The following is a 19,168-nucleotide window of genomic DNA, read 5'->3' on the forward strand; positions in this document are numbered from 1 at the left end:
TAGAAGCATTTCATTGTTTTTAAAGATTTATTCATTTTTATTTTATGTGTATGAATGTTTGCCTGCATGTCTGTCTGTCCGTGTATCTTAAGCATGCCTTGGACTTTCAGAGGCCAGAAGAGGGCATTGGATCCGTTACAACAGGAATCAGATTATTGTGAGCCACATGGAGCTGGGAAAGCAAACCTGGATCCTCTGCAAGAGCAGTCGGTGCTTTTAGCTGAGAAATACTTGGTTTTACTAGGAGAAGCAGTTTTCCTGCCCTTTATAATGCAGGCATAATATGTCAGGTCATATAAGTCAAGTATCACACACACTGCTAAAATGGGAAGGGAAAATCATCTATAATTCTACGCCATTGAGATAATTGCTATCAAAATCCTGTGAGGGGTTGCTGAATACAAACATGTACGTTTCCATGGGGCCTTCTGGGAAGCGCACGGGGATCCCTCAGATGAAAATCAGACAGCAATGGGTGGCTTCAGAATCGCTGGTGAAGAATTCACTCACCATGGTATATAAATTAGGTAGAACCCTGTGAAATGACTGATAGTCACCTGCTTTTGACTGATATAATTAGCACTTTTATGTGCTTCAGCCTAATGTGGTGAAGGTAAGGGCATAACTGATAAGCCTATTATATTAAACTTTGAAGTTTATTTCATTACACTAAAGAGAAAAATGAAAGAACCAAAAGGAGAAGTACCCAGCTGTTTTAGTTAGGGTTTTTAGTGCTGTGATAAACATCATAACCAAAAGAAACTTGGGGGTGAAAGGGTTTATTTTGTCTTGCATCTTTCAGGTCATTATCCATCACTGAGGGAAGTTGGGTCAGGAACCTGGAGGTAGGAACCAAAGCAGAATCTATGGGGAGAGCTACATGCTGGCTCCCTCCATCTGGCTTGTTCAATTTGCTTTCCTGTAAACCTAGGACCACTGCCCAAGGATGACACTACTCACAGTGGCCTGGGCCCTTTCACACCAATCATCAATCAAGAAAATAGCCTGCAGGCTTACCTATAGGCCAGTCTAATGGGGGCATTTTCTCAGCTGAGGTTTCCAGATGACTCTAGATTGTGTCAGGTTAACAAACACGAAAAGCTTCCAACCAGATAAAGTTATAACAATCTTAAAAGTAAGATGCCCATTGGATTTCCCATTGAACCAAGCCTTTTACACACTGTATCATTTAACAGGGTCATCTCCTAGGTATAAAAGTAATTCCCTGGGAACAAACTTGAAGTTGGTGTTAGAACATTTCTCACAGAATTCGGAGTAGAAGAAGCTACACCCGAGGCAGTGAAGCTCCTGGCATTGGACACATGACCATGTTACTAGTGAATATAATGCTCAGAACGCTGCCCTTTGCACAGTCTCTGTCAAGATCTTCGAAGTGCTTGAGCAATATATTAACACAGTGGCATGTTTTTGGTAATATTTGTAAAAGTAAGATATTTCTTACTACCCCTTCCCCAACTCTCTACCAAGATAGGGCTTGCCCAGGCTGGTCTTGAACTCCTGAACTCAAATGATCCTCCCTACTGGGTCTCTTGAACACTAGGATTACAGGTATGCACTACCGTGTTCCACCTTGAGTTCTTTGGGCCGGGATCTTACTCCATGTATCACTGAAAAGTCTTAGACAAAAAGACAAGAGTTCCTGGATTCCAGTCAAGGCACCTGTTCTGCTTTGTTGGCAGATGAGGCAAAATCCGTGTGTGTTGTATGTTTAAAGAAATAAAACATGAATTAACACAAACAAGTAGTATTATCTGGTTTTTATCAAGGTTTCTCATGTTTGAAGATCACACATTAAAAGATTATGTTTCCAGAGCGTCTTCTGCTCCATTTCCCTTCCTCTTCCTGTTCTCCTACTCACCGGTTGTCCATACTTCTATGTATTTGTTCATGGGCTCTTAGTATATAATGCCTATCTTTGTCTGGAAAAAAAATGTCATATCCACAAGGCCAGGCCTACCAACTCCTCCTTTCTGGTTCCATCGACAATCTCTCTTACCAATTTCTTGTTGATCTCGTATAGATAGAGACACTAAGGCTTGAGAGGGTCCAGAGTTGAGTTCTGGGGGCCCAAGAAGACAATCCTCAGGCATCGGATGGACTCTTCTGTCAATCTTGGGCACCTCACATCAGATCATAGACACGCGGTTCTTGATGTACACATGATAGGGGTCACTACGTTTGTCTACTTTGCGAGAACGGGTGTATCCCAGAATGAGACTGCCCACGGTGACAGCAAATAGGAACATGACAAAGAGAATATACATGTAGGAGTTGTCATTACGGCCAGGAAGGCTAGCTCGACGTTCTTCAGTTTGATTGTCTGGCCCAGGTCCTGGCCCTGGCCCAGGACGGCAGAGCAAGTGACTGTGGAGGGTGGCGTTCAGAGCTTTCAGCACAGCATGGAGACTTTTGTACCAAGTCTCGGTCCCATTGGAAGTCTCCATAGCAACAGAGATTGAGGTACAGGAAGAACTGGAACGTGATCTGATGGTGAGGGGAGAAAGGGAAGGGGTGGTTCTGAAACCAACAGCTTGAATGACTTCCCCATTTTGCAGACCTAGGCTTGAGACCCAATACCATGACTCTTCCCCAATCTGCTCATCTGTCTTCTCTGCTAAGCCTCGGGCTGAGAGATGGGAAGGGCTATATCTGCTTTCCTCGCTGCTGTACGTGAGCCCTGACAGACACATCCCACAGTGTGTGTGGAAAAGAGCCTTTTCTGGCCACTGAGAACCATATTACTCTCTCTTTTTCTTGGATTGTATAAATCAACTAGACCAGGCGACAAGAACTTTAGAGGTTATTTAATCTAGCTCCTTCTACTTTATGCACAGGGAAACTGAGGCCCCAAACAAATAAGTAGCTTGTTCATGATCAGGGAGTAGTAAGCAGTCTTTTTTCAGGACTCCTTAATAGGTCAAATAGTTCACCAAGGCAGAACTGTCAGGAAACATTATTATTACCTATATGTATCAAACATGGCTTTACCTACTGGGTCTGTTCCCTGGGAAAAGGTAGTTCTCACCATGATAAATATTCATGACAGCTCTACGAAGAACTAGGGGAACAGAATCTAAATAATATAACAGCACCATACTGCCACCCAGGATGAGCCTACATTCTATGAAAGACCTTTGGGGTTCTCTGTCATCCACTGTGCCCTTGTCTGGATGAAAAGAACATAGATTTCTGAATTAGGATGTAAGAGGGAAGAAAACTGAGTTTTCTTCCATATGGGCCAGTGGCAAGCAGGAACATCACAGTGAAATTAATGACTCACTGAGTCACTCAGTCAATCATTATTTTCTCAGACTAGGGTCTGTGCTGGGGCCTAGAGAAAGCTCAAACCCAGTACTCACCCTAACGTGATACAGGTGACCACACAGGAGCTATGTAAAAGGGCTACTTAAAGTGATTAACATTCATTAAGCTTAGGGAATGTTCAATGGGATGGAGTGGTTTGAACTGGACTTTGAATCATTCTAAGAGATAGAGAAGGCAAGGACAGGAAAGATATGAACAATGGTACATCAACAAGACAGTACAGAAAGTGTCTAGAAGAACAGAAGATCACATAAAGATGTTGGAATGGAAGATGGGCAGAAGGAGGGGACAGAATGAGGGACAGAAGAAATCCATGGGGCCAAATCACCAGAGTGCCATGCTGTGTGCTGGAACTTGATCCTGTAGTTGGCTTTAAAGAAACCATTGCATTTTAAGAGGGTAAAATGGGCAGATCAATAATTGTGTAGCTGCTATGACCTGGTAGGGGTGAGAGTTGAGGTAGGTCAGTGACAAGGATGTTTGGAAACAGGGTGTTGAGTCCTGCACCAGGGTAGAAAGCGTGACAAAGTGGGAGCAGGGACAGATGACTAACATGAAGGTTGAAGGAGGAAAAGCCCCAGACAAATTTACAGACAGACACAGACAACCAGCATGGATCTAGACAAGCTCACTCAGAAGGATTCCAGGATGGTTATGGCTTCCTTATCTATCAAAAAGATCATCAGTGGGAGTTGTTGAACACCAAGTGTAAAGTTTCTAGTGCAGGATGCAAAGTTCTAGAGATTTATGCCATGGCACTGTGAAGACTGGTAACACTACTTAGTTATGTACTCATATGGTTAAGAGGGCAGACTTATGGAGTTATGCATTTTTAACTATAACTAATAAGGTTGTTATGCTTCCCAAACTTACTGTAAGTATGCATTCTTGTATTGCATTAAAGAGGATTAATGTGTTTTTCATTTTGAGAACCCACAGAAAGATGATTGTACAACTCTCAGGAACTGACCTTGGGGGATCCACCCTTGGTTCTGAGGTTTGTGTGACACACTCAGTTTTTAAATCCTAATCATTCATACAGCAGAGGTGAAATCTCTCTGTTCCTGGTCAGTTTTCTTGGGTATCTTTCCTTGGAAAGGGGTTTTGATTGGTGGGGCACAGTGAAGGTATCACAAATCCGGAGAACTCACCAAACAGTACAGAAACTCCGCTGGCTCTGAGACATCTTTGCAAATCTCCTTGTGGATGTCCCAAGACTCCTCAGTTCCTTGACCTTCCCAGGGTGCATCTGGATACAGCCAGAGTCTTGGTGTTGACAGGAAAGCTGAGAGCTAGAAATTGGGGAAGAGGCAGGAGAGGCGGAAGAGAAAGGAACCAGTCACACAAACCTCAGAACCAAGGGTGGATCCCCCAAGGTCAGTTCTTGAGAGTTGTACAATCATCTTTCTGTGGGTTCTGGCCCCATCCCTACCACTCCTCTCCCCTTCCTACAACAGCTAGCCAAGGCCAGCCTAGAGCTGTAGCTACAGGAACTGTGTGATGGCCAAGGGACATCTGATTGTTGTCTCTCAGTCCCAGGTTCATAACACTTTAACTGGGTGACTTTGTGGGAATCCCATATTCAACTCGTGGACCAGCCAATGGTGCAACCTAAAAATCTTCTCTTTTTCCAGGGTGCTGGAGCCTTAGCAGAAGTTTTCTAGAACACAAGAGAATGAGCTGAGTTTCATAGAAATAAGTGGAGTGCAGCCTCTGGGAGACTTCAAGAGGCATTCAAAGCCCGAGACGGAGAAGGCTGCAGTCTTTCTAGTGGGTTAAGATATTCCTGAGTCTCTGGATTGACTTACACCTGACATTTCAGCCTAGGTAAACTGAGGGCCAACTGATTGACTTGTACTCTTCTCCTCCCAGCATCCTATCTGCGTGGGTGGTTTACACCGAGAAAGAGACAGATTGTGTGGGAAATGGGAATAAGGGGAAAGTGAAGGACAGGGTGGAATTCACTGAGTGGAGTGGAAAGGAAAGCAACCTTTCCCTTGTCAGACCCTCCCCTCAGAGCCTCGCGGAACATTTGGAGTTCTGACGGGAGGAACACAGAAGCCATATTACATACTCTCTTGAGCAAGCTAGAAAGAACTAATGATTATCAGACTCCTGTGGATGAGACCCTGCCACTGGCTCCACCTCCCTGTGGCTCTCTCAGTCTGTGCCCATGGCAGTGAGCTCCGGGCCATGAACTCAGTAGACATTGCCTGCACTTCATGTCTCTTGCCCTTGTTTATACTGTTTTCTTAAGTAGGAGTTCCTTGGCATGTTCCATCCGCTCAGCAAACTCATCCATTCATCCTTTCCCAAGACACCTGCCCCTCTTCCACTCAATAACTAGTTAGTTTCTCTTGTTGTTACCAAAGGGCTTTGAAAACAGCCTCATTAGAAAACCCTGCTACAGAGGGAAAAAAAAGGAAGGAAGGAAGGAAGGAAGGAAGGAAGGAAGGAAGGAAGGAAGGAAAGAAAGAAAGAAAACCCTACTCCTCAGCCATTGTGGGGGATTGCACATGTGGACCCAGTGTGTTCATGCACATGTCTTTGGAGATTGCCAGGCAGGGAGCTGGGCCTCATGCATTTCTTTTTTCTCCAGGCCTGTTTACATAGTAAACACTAAAGAACAAGAGAACAAGTGAACCAATACTTCTTCTATTAGAGAGCCCCCCACCCCACCCCACCCCTTAGCTCTCCTCCCAACAGATTCCTGAAAACAGCGTTCAATGCTTTCAGAGAAAAACAAAGAAGTAACAACTCTAAGCTGGATCAAGACAGGCTGGCTTAGGGAAAGGAGAGGCTCCTTGATCAGGTGGCATGGAGCAGGCAAGGGAAACCGTGAGCCTTCTTTGGAAGCCCAGGCACTTCCTGCGTCTGATCTGAGCCCGTTTATCCAAAGGGCAAACATTCTTGGCCCCCAAACATCAGTAAATGGTTTTGCAACACTCTTCCCTGTGTACCTAGGTGTGGCCATCCACACCCACAAACCGTACACAGTCCCAGTCAGCCTGTGATCTTGCCTTTCAAGGGAGCCTTTCATGAGCCCAGCCTTGGCCTGTGTCTGGCTGTGTGAACTTGAATACTGCGTTTATTTCCTCTGAACGGCATCTGTAAGATGGGGGCAATTACCCGTGCCAGGCTTACCTCATGAACACTGGAAGAGACAATAGATGGGGAAGCGTTTTGGAAGCAGCAAAGGTAAGAGAACATTGCTGGAAAGGCTGCTCACATGGTTCCCCTGCTGTCTCCACATCTTATATATAATAAATTCATCCCTTATTACCACGAACAGTCCCCCACCCCGTGTGCCACTCCCTGCCGTGGCCCTCCCACCCTCCACAGAAATCAGGGGCTTCTTATTCTCGTGAACCTCTGACCATGGGCCTCCTTCATTGTCTCCCACCTTCTCTGGTGAATTCTGTCGCCCTTGCAGTTTAGAAGTGGCACTCCCACAGTGTGACAACGAGGAGAGCTGGATTTCTGCCCCCTACTGATCCAGTATGTGTAGCACGTGTAGACTGGGGGTTCTTGGTCTTGTCTGGCCTCCCTCTTAGAAGCTACTTCAAGCACCCCCACACTACAGATAGGAATGTGCCTTGAGAAGTGTGAAGAAAGTGTTGCTTGTTGGTTTTCATCTTAGAGCGTTAACAGACTTTAAAAGCAGTTTTTAACATTTCCAGCACAGCAACCCTTCATTTGGCATTGACAAAGTGACTGAGTGCCAGAGAGCATGCATTTATTCCATATTAGCACGTGAAATAGAGTACTGGGCTAGAGAGAGTACTGGGCTAGGGGCGAAGAAACACTAGTTCTAATTAAATTTGCACCCCCACCCCCGCCTCCGGTGTGACCCTGGATAGGAGCCTCAGTTTCCTCACATGCAAATGAATGAGGCTTAGGAAGCAGGAATCAGGAGGAATTGCCACCTGGGCTTTGCAAGCTGGCTGAGATAAGAGACCTCCCCTGTGCCCTAATGTGGGTTTATGTGAAACAACTGGAGCATGCAACCCATTCTCCAGGTGGGGACTTTAAAAAAAAGAAAGCCCGAGTCACAGAGCTATGGTTGACCGGTACAGGTTTACACTACCTGAAAACTAGAAACCAAGACGCCCGCCTTCCAACCTAGATCTGCTACTAGCCACAGAAGTTGCTTTGGGAGTCCCGCGCTTTCCTAGAACTGGTCGCAGATTAGTCACAGTGGAGTAGAATGGGCAAGGCAGTTAGTTCTGCAGAGCCCGTGGCTTTGGTCGAGCAAGACTGACTCCTGGAATGTTGCTTCCGCGAGTACCTCCTGCAGACCTGTAGGTGTTCTCTTGCCTCTCTGCAGGCAGGAAGGAGCTTTTGCTGCCTGAATGGAGTACTGGGAGGACTCGTGCGAGCCTCCCACGATTTCCACGATCAGCTAAACTCTCATCTACTTGTGTTGCTGGGGAATACCTGCTCTTCTCTCTGGGAAGGATCCACTCGGGTATTTTAGTAGCACCCCAAACCGGGTCCTCCCTGTCAAGAAAAACACATACTGGACCCTCGTCAAAGAGACGGGAACCCCTGTACTTCTCCAACCCTGTGCGTGCGCCTTACCTGCCTCTGCGATCTTTCCCTGTGAGCGCTGCAATGATGCCCAGCAGCGCTCCTTGCCGTCACAGCTCTGCACAGCTCTCGATCCCCTATTCCCTTCCCAGCTTGTCCCCTCCTCCGGCCCCGCCCTGTGCTAGCACACCAGCTTCACTGCTGGCTAGCTTCGGGCGCCTCCGCCCAGCTCCTTGGCCTCACCCGGTTGTGGGGAACCGCCTGCTTCCTGGACCTGAGACCAAATTTTTCTCGATCTCACAGTTTGTGTCGCTATGTCTTAGCCAACCTAGCAAAAAGCTGATCTCCAGAAACCGAGACCAAGCACTGGCAATTAGTGGAGTTGGGTGCGGCATCTGTGTGGTTGTGTGGCTCTGGGGCCTTGGTTTCCTCACAGCTGGTTATCACCATTCCTTCACAGGCTTACGGGAGGGTCAGGCGTGCTCTAGGGATCCAAAATACTAAAACAGTAATAGCCAGGGGAAAAAATGTGTGATCCTAACACAAACCCTGTTTTGCAGTTTGCAGATGCCCAAATTGGGGTGCGCGGGGCGGGGGTGTGTGTGACTTATCTATACTTATCAAGCAAGTTAGTCAGAGTGCAAACTAACAATTCATTACACTCCAGCAGGAGCCTCCTCCTTCAGTAGACCCTCATGTTCCCCATCAACTTGCATCCAGTCACATCTTAACGGCTGTCTGCCCCAGATCACTGGGTCCTCATTCAAACTGTTTCTGATGATGTTACAGGCTACGTTAAAGAGAAGAAGCCCAGGGAAGCCGAGAAATGGGGGCCAGGAGGCCATCAACAGGAAGATGACAGAAACAGGGACCAGCCTCTCAGGAACTTAGGGACCACTTATTCAAGCTCTCTTTACCAGCGGAGGCCACACAACACGTTCAGATGAGCTCCCTCACACCTTTGCAAAGATCTACTGCAGTGTTTCCGAGGAACGTAATTTCAATCACAGAATTTCAGCATATGATTATCTAAGAAGTGCTTAGGATGTACGGGGAGGGGGTGTACCTGTCGTGTGGTAGGCATCTTGGGCATAATTTCTAATCTTCAAAACACATCATTGCTGTGTTGTTTCTGTGCCATATGCTTCTATCCAACCATTCCTCCCTAAGCTGGAGACCACTTCTCAGAGAAGGCACCTGGCCACCTAGGTATGCTCTCTTAGTTTCCAGCCTACAAACCAAGGGAGTGCTGGTTTCAGTAAGGTAGACTGCAGGCTCCTTCCAGAAGGCCCAAAAATCAGCATTTTAATAAACAAAACTCCCAGTGATGCTTAACACTAGCCTTGAGGGCACTGGACATACAATTGGTGCACAGACATATATGCAGGCAAAATAAGCACATAGACAACAAACAAACAAACAAAAAACCCACAAAGGGTGGAAAAGATGGTTCAGCAGCTAAGAACACCTGTTGTTCCCTTTAACCCTATACTTCCCATTCTGGGTTATGATTATCTGCCTTATTTGTTGACTCCCTTTCCTTGCAATATCACTCTGATTAAACTCCCTCTTCTTAGGGGCAGTGCCTTCTGATGTGAGAAGAATTTTCCTGACTTCTCAAATCTCCAAACTGATGGAAAATCGACCTGGTTGGGGCGGCCTCCAGTCTAAGGGTGATAATGCGGGAGCCCCTGGATCATAAGTGCGGTGTTTGTTTCTTCAGGTGCTTCAGGTCACCCCCTCAAGAATCATCAGGTGTTTGGGAGACAAGCAACAGATGTGGCTGTCTTTCCTGGAGCACATCTGAACTCAGTCAGGCAGAATCTCCCAATTCTTTGGAGTCTAGAAGTCTCCTAGACAGTGAAGCCTTTGGTGCAATGGAGGGAAAAGCCAGCTGAGGACATCATTGGCTCTGGGACCTGGGCCAAATTACTTTACGCTTCAGGATCACTACCTGCCAAACAGGAATCTTGGTTCTGCAAATCTCAGAGGGTTCTGAGAAGCAAAAGAAGGCACGGCTTGAAAAGCACCCCAAGGATTTAGGATTATTCTTGCTGTGATGACCAAAGCACCTTGGAGAAGAAAGAATTTATTTGTCTTATGTGTTCAGATTTCTGTTCATCACTGAAGGAAGTCAGGACAGGAACTTAAACAGGGCACAAACCTGGAGGCAGGAGCTGATGCAGAAGCCATGGAGGGGTGCTGCTTACTGGCTTGCTCCTCATGGCTTGCTTAGCCTGCTTTCTTATAGAACTCAAGACCACTAACCTGGGGATGGCTCCACCCACAATCACTAATTAAAATGTCTTACGGGCTTGCCTACAGTCCATCTTATGGAGACATTTCCTCAACTGAGACTCCCTCCTCTCAGATGACTCTAGCTTGTGTCAAGTCAACATAAAACTAGCCAGCATACTTACGGAGGAATCATTATGGGTTTCTCCACTAGACCCGCAACTTCTGAAAGGAGGGGTGGTGCTTTGGAGTTTTTCAATATTTTTTAGCCTGCACAAGGCAACTAAAAACCAAAACGCTGGTCCTGACTGAGGTTTTCCTACTTGATGGAGTGTCAGAAGTGAATTTGGATCTCTCAGAAAAGGGCCTTCAGACAAGGACCTGATCACAAAGGGGTCATACATGAAGAGATGCATTAGGAAAGTGGGGGGCTTAACTATTAGGTTATATAAAGTGTATCCTTAGCAGGATGGCATGAAGCCAGTTCCAAGGTAAGCTGAGGTAAGAGTAGAAGAAGGAGCTAATCCTGATGCCTTTATTTGAGACCCTGATAATTACGCCTGACACCTAGCCCAGACTTCACTGTTTTAAGACATAGTCTCACTATTTTCCTTTCCTTTTCTTTCCTTTCCTTTTCCTTCTTTCCTTCCTTCCTCCCTATCCTAATTTCTTCCCTCTTTTTTGAGACGTGATTTCAATTCACTCCGCATATTGGCCTTGAACTCACAGAGTTCCACCTGCCTCTCCTCCCTGGGTGCTGATATTAAAGGTGTGTTCCAACATAGTCTCACTATTTAACCGTGGCTGGCTAGAACTTACTTCGCAGAGCAGACAAACTTGTAGCAATGCTCTTGTTCCTCCTCTTGATGTTGGGATTACAACACATGTAGTTTAAAATAGTCTCTTGGATTGGCGCTATTATAAGCAGAATTGTTTGTGACCCAGAATTCTAAAACATTCAGGCTCACCTCGAAGCTTTCTCACCCACTTCTGCCTATTTATCACTTCATCTACATTCTGGCTGTTTCTGTTCACACAACTTCCAGGCCACTTAACACTTGATTGCTCATTTTGTCTACAGATGTGTCTCTGCTACAACACTGTGACTCCTAGAAAGGGCTGGGCCTGACCCACCTCTGTACTCTTGGAGTACAGGAGAGGCTGATAAACCTCTCTTATCGTCCATTGCGGTCAACACAGATTGAGGACACATTGGCCAATGGAAGCCTACTGAGGGGTGCCATGGGGTCTAGAAATCGTCCTACATGAAAATAAGAAGAATCAGGAGTGCTTTGCTTGGGAATAACCCAACTGAGAATTAATCTGCTTTCTGATTTTGCAGACCATTTCTGGACACCACCTCTGCACAAGCCCTGGGCTAGGAATGAAACCACGGGTGCGCAGCTACCATGCTGGCTGGAGAGTTCACAGTCTGGATGGTGTTGGACACATAGACAAGGAACTATGGCGTAGTGTGGTCAGGGTCACCAGGAGACATGAGGGTTATGTCCAAGAAAGGCCTCTGGAGCGACATTGTAGTAGGGCCCAAGTATGACAAAGTTGGTAACAGATTTCAGTTTAGGTTAAAAAATGATTTTTCTTTTTAAAAGATTTATTGCTTTTATTTTTGTTTTATTTTGGTTTTTTAAAATAGGTTTTCTCTGTATAGTTTGGTGCCTGTCCTGGAACTAGCTCTTTGTTTTTTGAGACAGGGTTTCTCTATAGCTTTGGAGTCTGTCCTGGAACTAGCTCTTGTAGACCAGGCTGGTCTTGAACTCACAGAGATCCACCTGCCTCTGCCTCCCAAGTGCTGGGATTAAAGGCGTGTGCCACCACCGCCTGTCTGGAACTAGCTTTTGTAGACCAGGCTGGCCTCAAACTCATAGAGATCTGCCTGTCTCTGTCTCCCGAGTGCGGGGAATAAAGGCGTGCACCACCACCGTCCGGCTAAAGATTTATTACTTTTTAAATTTATGTGTTTGCCTGGGCATAGTGGTTTACAACTTTAATCCTAGCACTTGGGGGGCAGCGGTAGGACAATTTTATGAGCTGAAGGCCAGCCTGATCTACATAGCAAGCTCCAGTCTAGCCAAGGCTATAATGAAACTATGTCTCAAAAAGCCAATAACAACAACAGCAACAATAGTAATAAGATAAATTTATGTATATGTGTGTGAGCCTGCTAGGCTAGGCATAATTGTTGACCTGTAATCCAGCACCTGGGATATAGAGGCAAGAGGATCAATTTAAGGTCTGGTCCTGGGCTACATGAGACCCTGACAAATTGAAAGGCGAAGGGCTGATGGGGTTGAGCTTTGTGTGGAACGTTTGTTTACCATGAATAAGGCCCTAGACTCCATCGCGTGCTAACAGAAACGGCCAAAGGGCCGGCTCAGGAAGATCTGGGGGTATGTGAGTAAGGCTGGGAAGCCCATTCCACAGACTGAACACTGATATGTATCAGCAGAAGGACAAATGCGAAGGCTCATCATGCAAGCTATTAAACCGCCACTTCCTCCTCTGTGCTAGCAATGCAGAAATAAAACAAAAGCAGAAGGCAGGGGCATGGTGGCACGTTCCTTTAGTCTCAGCACTCAGGAGGCAAAGGCAGGCACAGCTACATAGTAATACTGCTCAAACAAACAAACAACAAAACAAGCAAGCTACCCAAATTGGTCTTTCATATAGAGAAGTTCATAGTTCTGGGAATTTGAAAAATAAAACACTATGACCTTAGTTTAGTGTCTCTTCGTTTTTGTTTTTTTGTTTTTTATGACACAGACTCACATAGCCCAGGATGGCCTTGAACTTGTATTGGAGGGTGATACTGAACTTCTGATTCTCCTGCCTTCATCTCCTAAATGAGGATTACAAACACACCCCACCACACCTGATTTCCTGCAGAGGTGGGTAATGAACAGAGTTTCGTGCACTCCAGGCAAGCATTCTACCAACTGAGTGATAACCCCAGCCCCACAGCCTTGTTTTCAAAAGCAAAAGATTAGTAACAACCTTCATGTCTCCGCTAGGAGCTAGTTAAATAAACAAGGGCACAGAAAATCATTCCGTGGACTACTGAATAGTCCTTCAACAGAGTGAAATGTTCTTTATGGGAAGGGAGTAGGCCAAAGCACCTTGTCCTGAGTACTGCCATTTTTACTTCAACCTCCCTTTTACCTGCAGGGTGAAATAAAATTCAGGCTCCCCAGCCCTAGAGAAGCTGACCAACCTCCTCCCTAAACCGTAGAAATAGCTGTCATACATCTTTAGTTCTCTGGAAACATTATGGTTGTTCCCAAGAATAGAAGGAACAAATGAAGTTGATTGGTTGGACTGAGAGGCTTGCATTGTATATTGGTTGACAATGATGTAACATTCAAGGAAACCCTTAATCTCTAATCCTGACTGGTGAAAAATTGTAACTGTAACTTGGCGATAAATGTTATGCTTAAAAATTCCACTTCTGCCCCTGCTCAGGAGAAATGAGGCTCCCAAGTCCTTGCTTGTACTGCAGCCCTGATCGATCAATGACCCGCTTATGTAGTAATTTAATAAATCTTTGGAACTCATAAGTGTTGTCTCTCTCCTTCCCCATGACACATAACGGGCTGGGTGTAACATGTGCTGATCTGAAGCAACATCCAAAGCAGAGGGCTAGCACACGATAATGCTACTATGTGAGAAAGGGTGTGCATAAACACATATGTGCATTCATTTACACATGCATGCACACATATATACATACATTTACACACACACACAAATATTCTAAAACATATAAGCAAAACATACTGTCCTGTAAGTTTCCAGGGAAGGAGGCCAGGGTTGCAGGGGTAAGGGACTGGAACAACTCCTACATTTCCACATGCTATACCCTTAAATTTTTATTCTGCATACATGCACTATTTAAATTTTTATTCTGTGTATATGCATTATTAAATGATGAAGGCCAGACCTGGTGGCAGACTCCTGTAATCCAAGCACTTGGGAGGTGAAGGCAGAAGCACCAGGAGTTCAAGTTCATCTGCTGCTACATGGCAAACTTGGGCAAACAAACAAAAACAATACAAGTTTTTAGTAAAACAAAATTAAATCATTCAAAAACACAAATCACAGGCCAAGTTGTAAACACTCACAATCCCAGTACTTTGGGAACTTAGGCAGGAGAACTGCATTGAGTTTAAGACCAGTCTGGGCTGCATATTGAGGTCTGAAAAACAAACAACAAAACAGACAAACAAAAATATGTTAATTATAAAGACCATATAACAACATGGAAAACTGATGCTAAACTTTAAGAAAAACTTTTGTATGCAGCAAGGTACACCTGGCCATGCTCCCAAAGCTGGTTCTGTCTGGTTTCCTGGCCATCCTCATTGAGGGAACAAGATTCTAGACCATTAACTGCAGTCAGTCACGTCCGTACTCTCAGCACTGGCCCACCAGACCCTGGACAATCTGTTTACGCATGAGGAAAAGCTTCTGAACAAACAAGAGGGGGCTTTCTCCAGGGGGAGGCCAGGGTGCTACATATCTTCCTCTTGCTCAGCTTCCTTCCTGAAGGAAGGTCCCCAGTGGGAAACCGGAGGTGAGATCTGTCCTGTCAGGAAGGAGAGCCAGGAATCTGCACCAGTGGCCTGACATGATGACATGGGTCCAACCTCCACTAAACTCTTGTGTTCTGTCCCCTACCCTCCCTGGCTCTACCCACCTGCTGTTGGAGGCTCCTTTCCTTCAGGACAGAAGCCCCATTCCCTTTAGAGACCAGCCTTCTACCCTGACCAACTGTATGATCTCATTCAAAACACTTAGCTTCTCAGTGGCATGTTTTAGAAACCTATTTGTTTTGTTTCATGCATATAAATAAGTGTGTGTGTGTGTGTGTGTGTGTGTGTGTGTGTGTGTGCACGCATGCACATTTGTCCAGTGCCCAAGGAGCTCAGAAAAGGGTGTTGGATCCCCTGAACTGAAGTTCAGGTGAAGAACAGGTGGTTGTGAATCACCATGTGGATGTTGGGAACTGAACCTCGGTTCTCTACAAGAGCAATACATGCTCTTAGCTGCTGAGCCATCTCTCCAGCCCCATCCTACCTTTGTTTCCCACCCATAACATTGTCCTGTATTGACAGTCTACTGGGAAAACAAAAGAAGCGTTATTTTTTGCTACAGCCTGTACCATTTCCGTACCACCTTCTTGTCAGTCTCCTCCACCTGCTCCTCTTCAGCCCGTGTCTCATCTATCACAGCCTTCTTCTCTCTCCTAGGGCTCACCACACCCATGCACCACAGATCCATATATCCAGCTGTCTCTGAGATTTCTCCATGTCCATCTCCCGTGACTGTCTCAAACTGGACCCATCAACAACTTAACTTGGTTACAGAGTCCAGAGTCCCAGGCAGTGAAGGGTATCACTGTGACAGATATTCCCACTTCAGTTCAGTACGTTCTCCCAAGTTATTCTAGATCCTGTCTAGTTGACAGTTTACACTGGCCATCATAGGTCTTCACAAGTGTGAGCTAGTGGGTGAGTAGTTCAATTAACTCATGGTTTTTTCTACCAAACTATACTATGCATTAACTGAACTGAAATGTACAGGGTTATTGTAAAGATTAAATGAAAGAACTTATAACACTGGGAAAATATTGCCATAGTCCAGTTCAGTAAGTGCTTGTAGTACAAAATTAATTCTTAATTGATATAGAAAGAAGGTAATCAGTCAGTCTTCTCAAGAGTTGATTTTATATTTTTACCCATGAGATAAAGAACTCAGCAGCAGCAGCTTGCATTTATCATTTCCTGCTTCCTGGCTGTGGGTGTGATGTGGACGGCTGCATTGCACGTCTTCCACCTTGACTAATCCATCATGTTGGTTCTACCTTTGAACTGTGAGCTACAACAAACCTTTTTTTTTCCTATAAAAACAATCAAAACAAAAACAAAACAACAACAACAACCTTAACTTAGCATCTTCCTCCCCAAACCTGGTTCTCATCCACTGCCTTCTGTCCATCAATATCTCTAGAACCTGGAAGTCTGGCACCCACTGGCCTGCTCAACCCTTACTCCAGCCCAGCAGTCACGTAGTCCTCTGATGTGGGCTGGGAAACAGAGAAAGTTGGACTGAAGCACACGGCAAACAATAGCAGGGAGAAGGCTACCTGGGTTCCCCACGGGTGTCAGTGCTCTCAATGCAGGGGGATGACAGTTTATTCTAGCGCCAAATATGAGTGACCATGACCTGGGAACACAGATCTAAGTCACCTCGAATTCCACGTTCCAACATGCAAGTAGTCTCATGAAGTTCTTACTGTAACAGAACAAAGAAAACCATTAATCAAGAAACACCAGAGCAACACACCAAGAAACATGGGGTGTCACAGCTATAGGCCCCAGATGCTATCCAATACCATTCATATGGCCTGTGGGGAATAGGGTTTTAAGTTAAAACCTGTTTGCAATGAAGTTGTGTGTGGTTTTATCTACCAGTCATAGATTGCTCAGTCCAACACAGAGATGGGCAAGGAATGGCTCTTTAGGGGGCTAAAGCTAACTCAAGACAAACTGCCATCAGGGTCTGGTCTTCCAACACCCCAACATCTACACATCATTGATATTTAATCTGTTGTCTGGCCTTTGCAGTCACAGCTTCTTTCCAGGAGTTTTCGTCCAGCAAGGCTTCATATTCTGCTCTGGTCCTGTTCTGTAAGCCTTGCTGCTACTCTCCTCTTAGACTATTAAGATTCCAGAACCTTTTCTAATAACATCTCGCCTCTTTGTTTTTGTTTTGAGACAGAGTCTCACTATGAAGTCCTGGTTGGCCTGGAACTCACTACGTAAATCAGGCTAGCCTTGACTCACTGAGAGTCCTCTTCCCCTGAGTGCCGAGATTAAATGTGCATCCCACTGAGTCCAGATGTTTGGTGTTGGTTTTGCCTATGCTACAGTAGGTTCCTATACTTGCAGATAAAGTGCCCCGCATAACATAATGTATCACAGTAGTTGGGACAGATGCGTCTTTGCTGTGGTAACTGACAACCTCCCCTTAAAGTGAGCTGTCTGTGCTAGCATCCAATAGGCTCTGCTTACTGCGGTCCCCCGGAAGCAGCTGTCCTCTTTAATGTCACTGGGTCCTGTTCTCTATGGAAAGAACCTTGAAGTCTGGCAGCAGCTACTCAGTGCTGCAGCTGGGAAGTGAGATGCTACCCCATTCATAGCTCACTTATTAGCACACATTACCTGGCTCTTTCCGACTCCAGGGTGTCAGGAAGTACATTCCTATCCTGTGTCCAGAGGGCAGGGAGCCAAAAATACGGGTGAGTATTAATAACTATCACACACTTCCTGTAATCTATTCTGTACTGGACTCTGAGCTAGAGACCAGGGATAAATAAATCATGCTTCTTTTATTTTATTAAGCTTATTTATTTATTTATTTATTGAGACAGGGTCTTACTCTGTAGACCAGGTTGAGCTTGAATTATATATATGATATATCTCATAAGCTCTATATTTGACTAAAATAATTGTACTTCTTTATGGGGTACAATGTGATATTTTGATGTATATATACACTATATACTGATCAGATTAGGGTGAAAAATATTAATTCCCTCAAATATTATTTCTCGGTGTTGAGAACATCTAAAATCCTCTCCTAGCGATTTTGAAACACACACTACATTAACTGCAGACACTCCTACCATGCAAAAACAGGGTCCCAGAACCTACTCTTCCTGCACCTGGACACTGGCCACACCCTCCGTTCTGCCATCTTCCCGGCCTCTGGTAACCATTATTTTAGCCTTGACCTCTGTGAGGCGACTTTAAGATTCCACATTGTGTGGTTTGAATGAAATGTCTCCCACATTCTCAGGCATTAGAATACTTTGTCCCCAGTTGGTGGATGTTCGGGTGGGTTTCGGTGTGGCCTTATTGGAAGAAGTATGTCACTGGAGCAGGTTTTGAGAGCGAAAAGACTTGTGCCCCTTCGATTCGCGCTCTCTGCTTCCTGTTTTCAGGTCGAGATGTGAGCTCTCAGCAGTTTCTGCCACCATATCTGGTGCTTGTTGTAAGTGCCTCACCATAATGGTGATGGACTCTTATTTCTCTGGAACCTTAAGCCCAAAATAAACCTTTATTTCTATAAGTTGCCTTGGTTATGGTGTCTTATTAATGTGATAGAAATGCAACTAAGACACAAATATAAGCGAGACCACACAGCATTTGATTTTCTGAATCTGATTTGCTTCACTCATGAAGGTCCTCCAGATTCATTCAAACAAGGCTGAATAGTATTCCATGGCACACGCATCACGTTTACTTCATCCGTTCCTCAGCAGAGGTCACTCTGGGTGCTCCCATTTCCACGCCCTGGCCCTTGTGAAGAACTGATGCGAGCATGAGCGTGATAGTCTCTATGGCGTACTAATTTCATGTGTTTTGCATACATACATGTGGTGATTTGAATCAGAAAAGTCACCTATAGGCTCCCGTAGTCCCCAGTTAGTGTGTTGTGTGATGTTTTACTCTTTTGACTTTTTGGGGGGCCCACCACCCAGTTCCCAAATCACTCACAGAGACTTACTCTTTTGTGTTTTGTTTTCCGAGACAGGGTTTCTCTGTGTAACAGACCTGGCTATCCTGAAACTAACTTGGCTCCATCCACTGAGTTCGCAAGTAAGAGACTGAGGCCTCTTGTCAACAGCTGGAAACAACCCAGCAAGCACAATGGGGTAACCATGCAAAGGGACCTCCAGCACCAATTAAGCCTCCCAGTGACAACTGTCACCTTTTAATGCAAGTTCTAATAAGACTCCAAACAACCTGGGTACGTTTCTTCCAAATTCCCGACCCACAAAAGAACGAGGTAATGTGTTCCTGGTTGTCTTGAATCACAAAGTTTCTGCTCTGTTACTGAGCAAGAGCTGACATTCTTACAGACCCAGGGATCCCATGTAGGAAAATCTTCTCTATACAGTATTTGTGTGCAGGGAGGAAGTACCCTTGTCTTTTCCATGGCCTCTAACCCATCTCTGTTGACGCCAAACACAAATAGG

The 19,168-nt window shown here is 45.4% G+C and overlaps 1 protein-coding gene and 1 long non-coding RNA gene across 4 annotated transcripts; one reads left to right on the plus strand and one right to left on the minus strand.

The window, feature by feature from the left end:
• Positions 1-763: 763 nt before the first annotated feature.
• Positions 764-8,064, minus strand: Kcne3 (potassium voltage-gated channel subfamily E regulatory subunit 3). 3 transcript variants are annotated; one of them, XM_048435033.3, is made up of 4 exons: positions 7,927-7,997; positions 7,783-7,845; positions 4,497-4,637; positions 764-2,505 (listed from the first exon to the last, which is right to left on the minus strand). In XM_048435033.3, the coding sequence occupies exon 4, from the start codon at positions 2,463-2,465 to the stop codon at positions 2,148-2,150; it is 318 nt and encodes a 105-aa protein (XP_048290990.3). In that variant the 5' UTR covers positions 2,466-2,505; positions 4,497-4,637; positions 7,783-7,845; positions 7,927-7,997; the 3' UTR covers positions 764-2,147. The 3 variants fall into 3 exon arrangements, with proteins under 3 accessions (XP_048290990.3, XP_048290989.3, XP_048290991.3); XM_048435032.3 differs by lacking the exon at positions 7,783-7,845 and having other exon boundaries at positions 7,927-8,064; XM_048435034.3 differs by lacking the exons at positions 7,783-7,845; positions 7,927-7,997 and adding an exon at positions 7,433-7,757.
• LOC146889849 (uncharacterized) lies at positions 6,353-13,682 on the plus strand. The gene is made up of 2 exons (XR_014999553.2): positions 6,353-6,543; positions 9,453-13,682. It is a non-coding gene; the product is annotated as an uncharacterized LOC146889849 (long non-coding RNA).
• The last annotated feature ends 5,486 nt before the right edge of the window (positions 13,683-19,168 follow it).

The sequence above is a fragment of the Myodes glareolus genome, chromosome 24 (genome assembly GCF_982192425.1).
Source record: "Myodes glareolus chromosome 24, mMyoGla1.1, whole genome shotgun sequence".
NCBI classification, from domain to species: Eukaryota; Metazoa; Chordata; class Mammalia; order Rodentia; family Cricetidae; genus Myodes; species Myodes glareolus.

Bases quoted from the DNA above. Each gene is read 5' to 3' on its own strand.
- Kcne3 (XM_048435032.3), bottom strand. From the start codon at position 2,465: ATGGAGACTTCCAATGGGACCGAGACTTGGTACAAAAGTCTCCATGCT.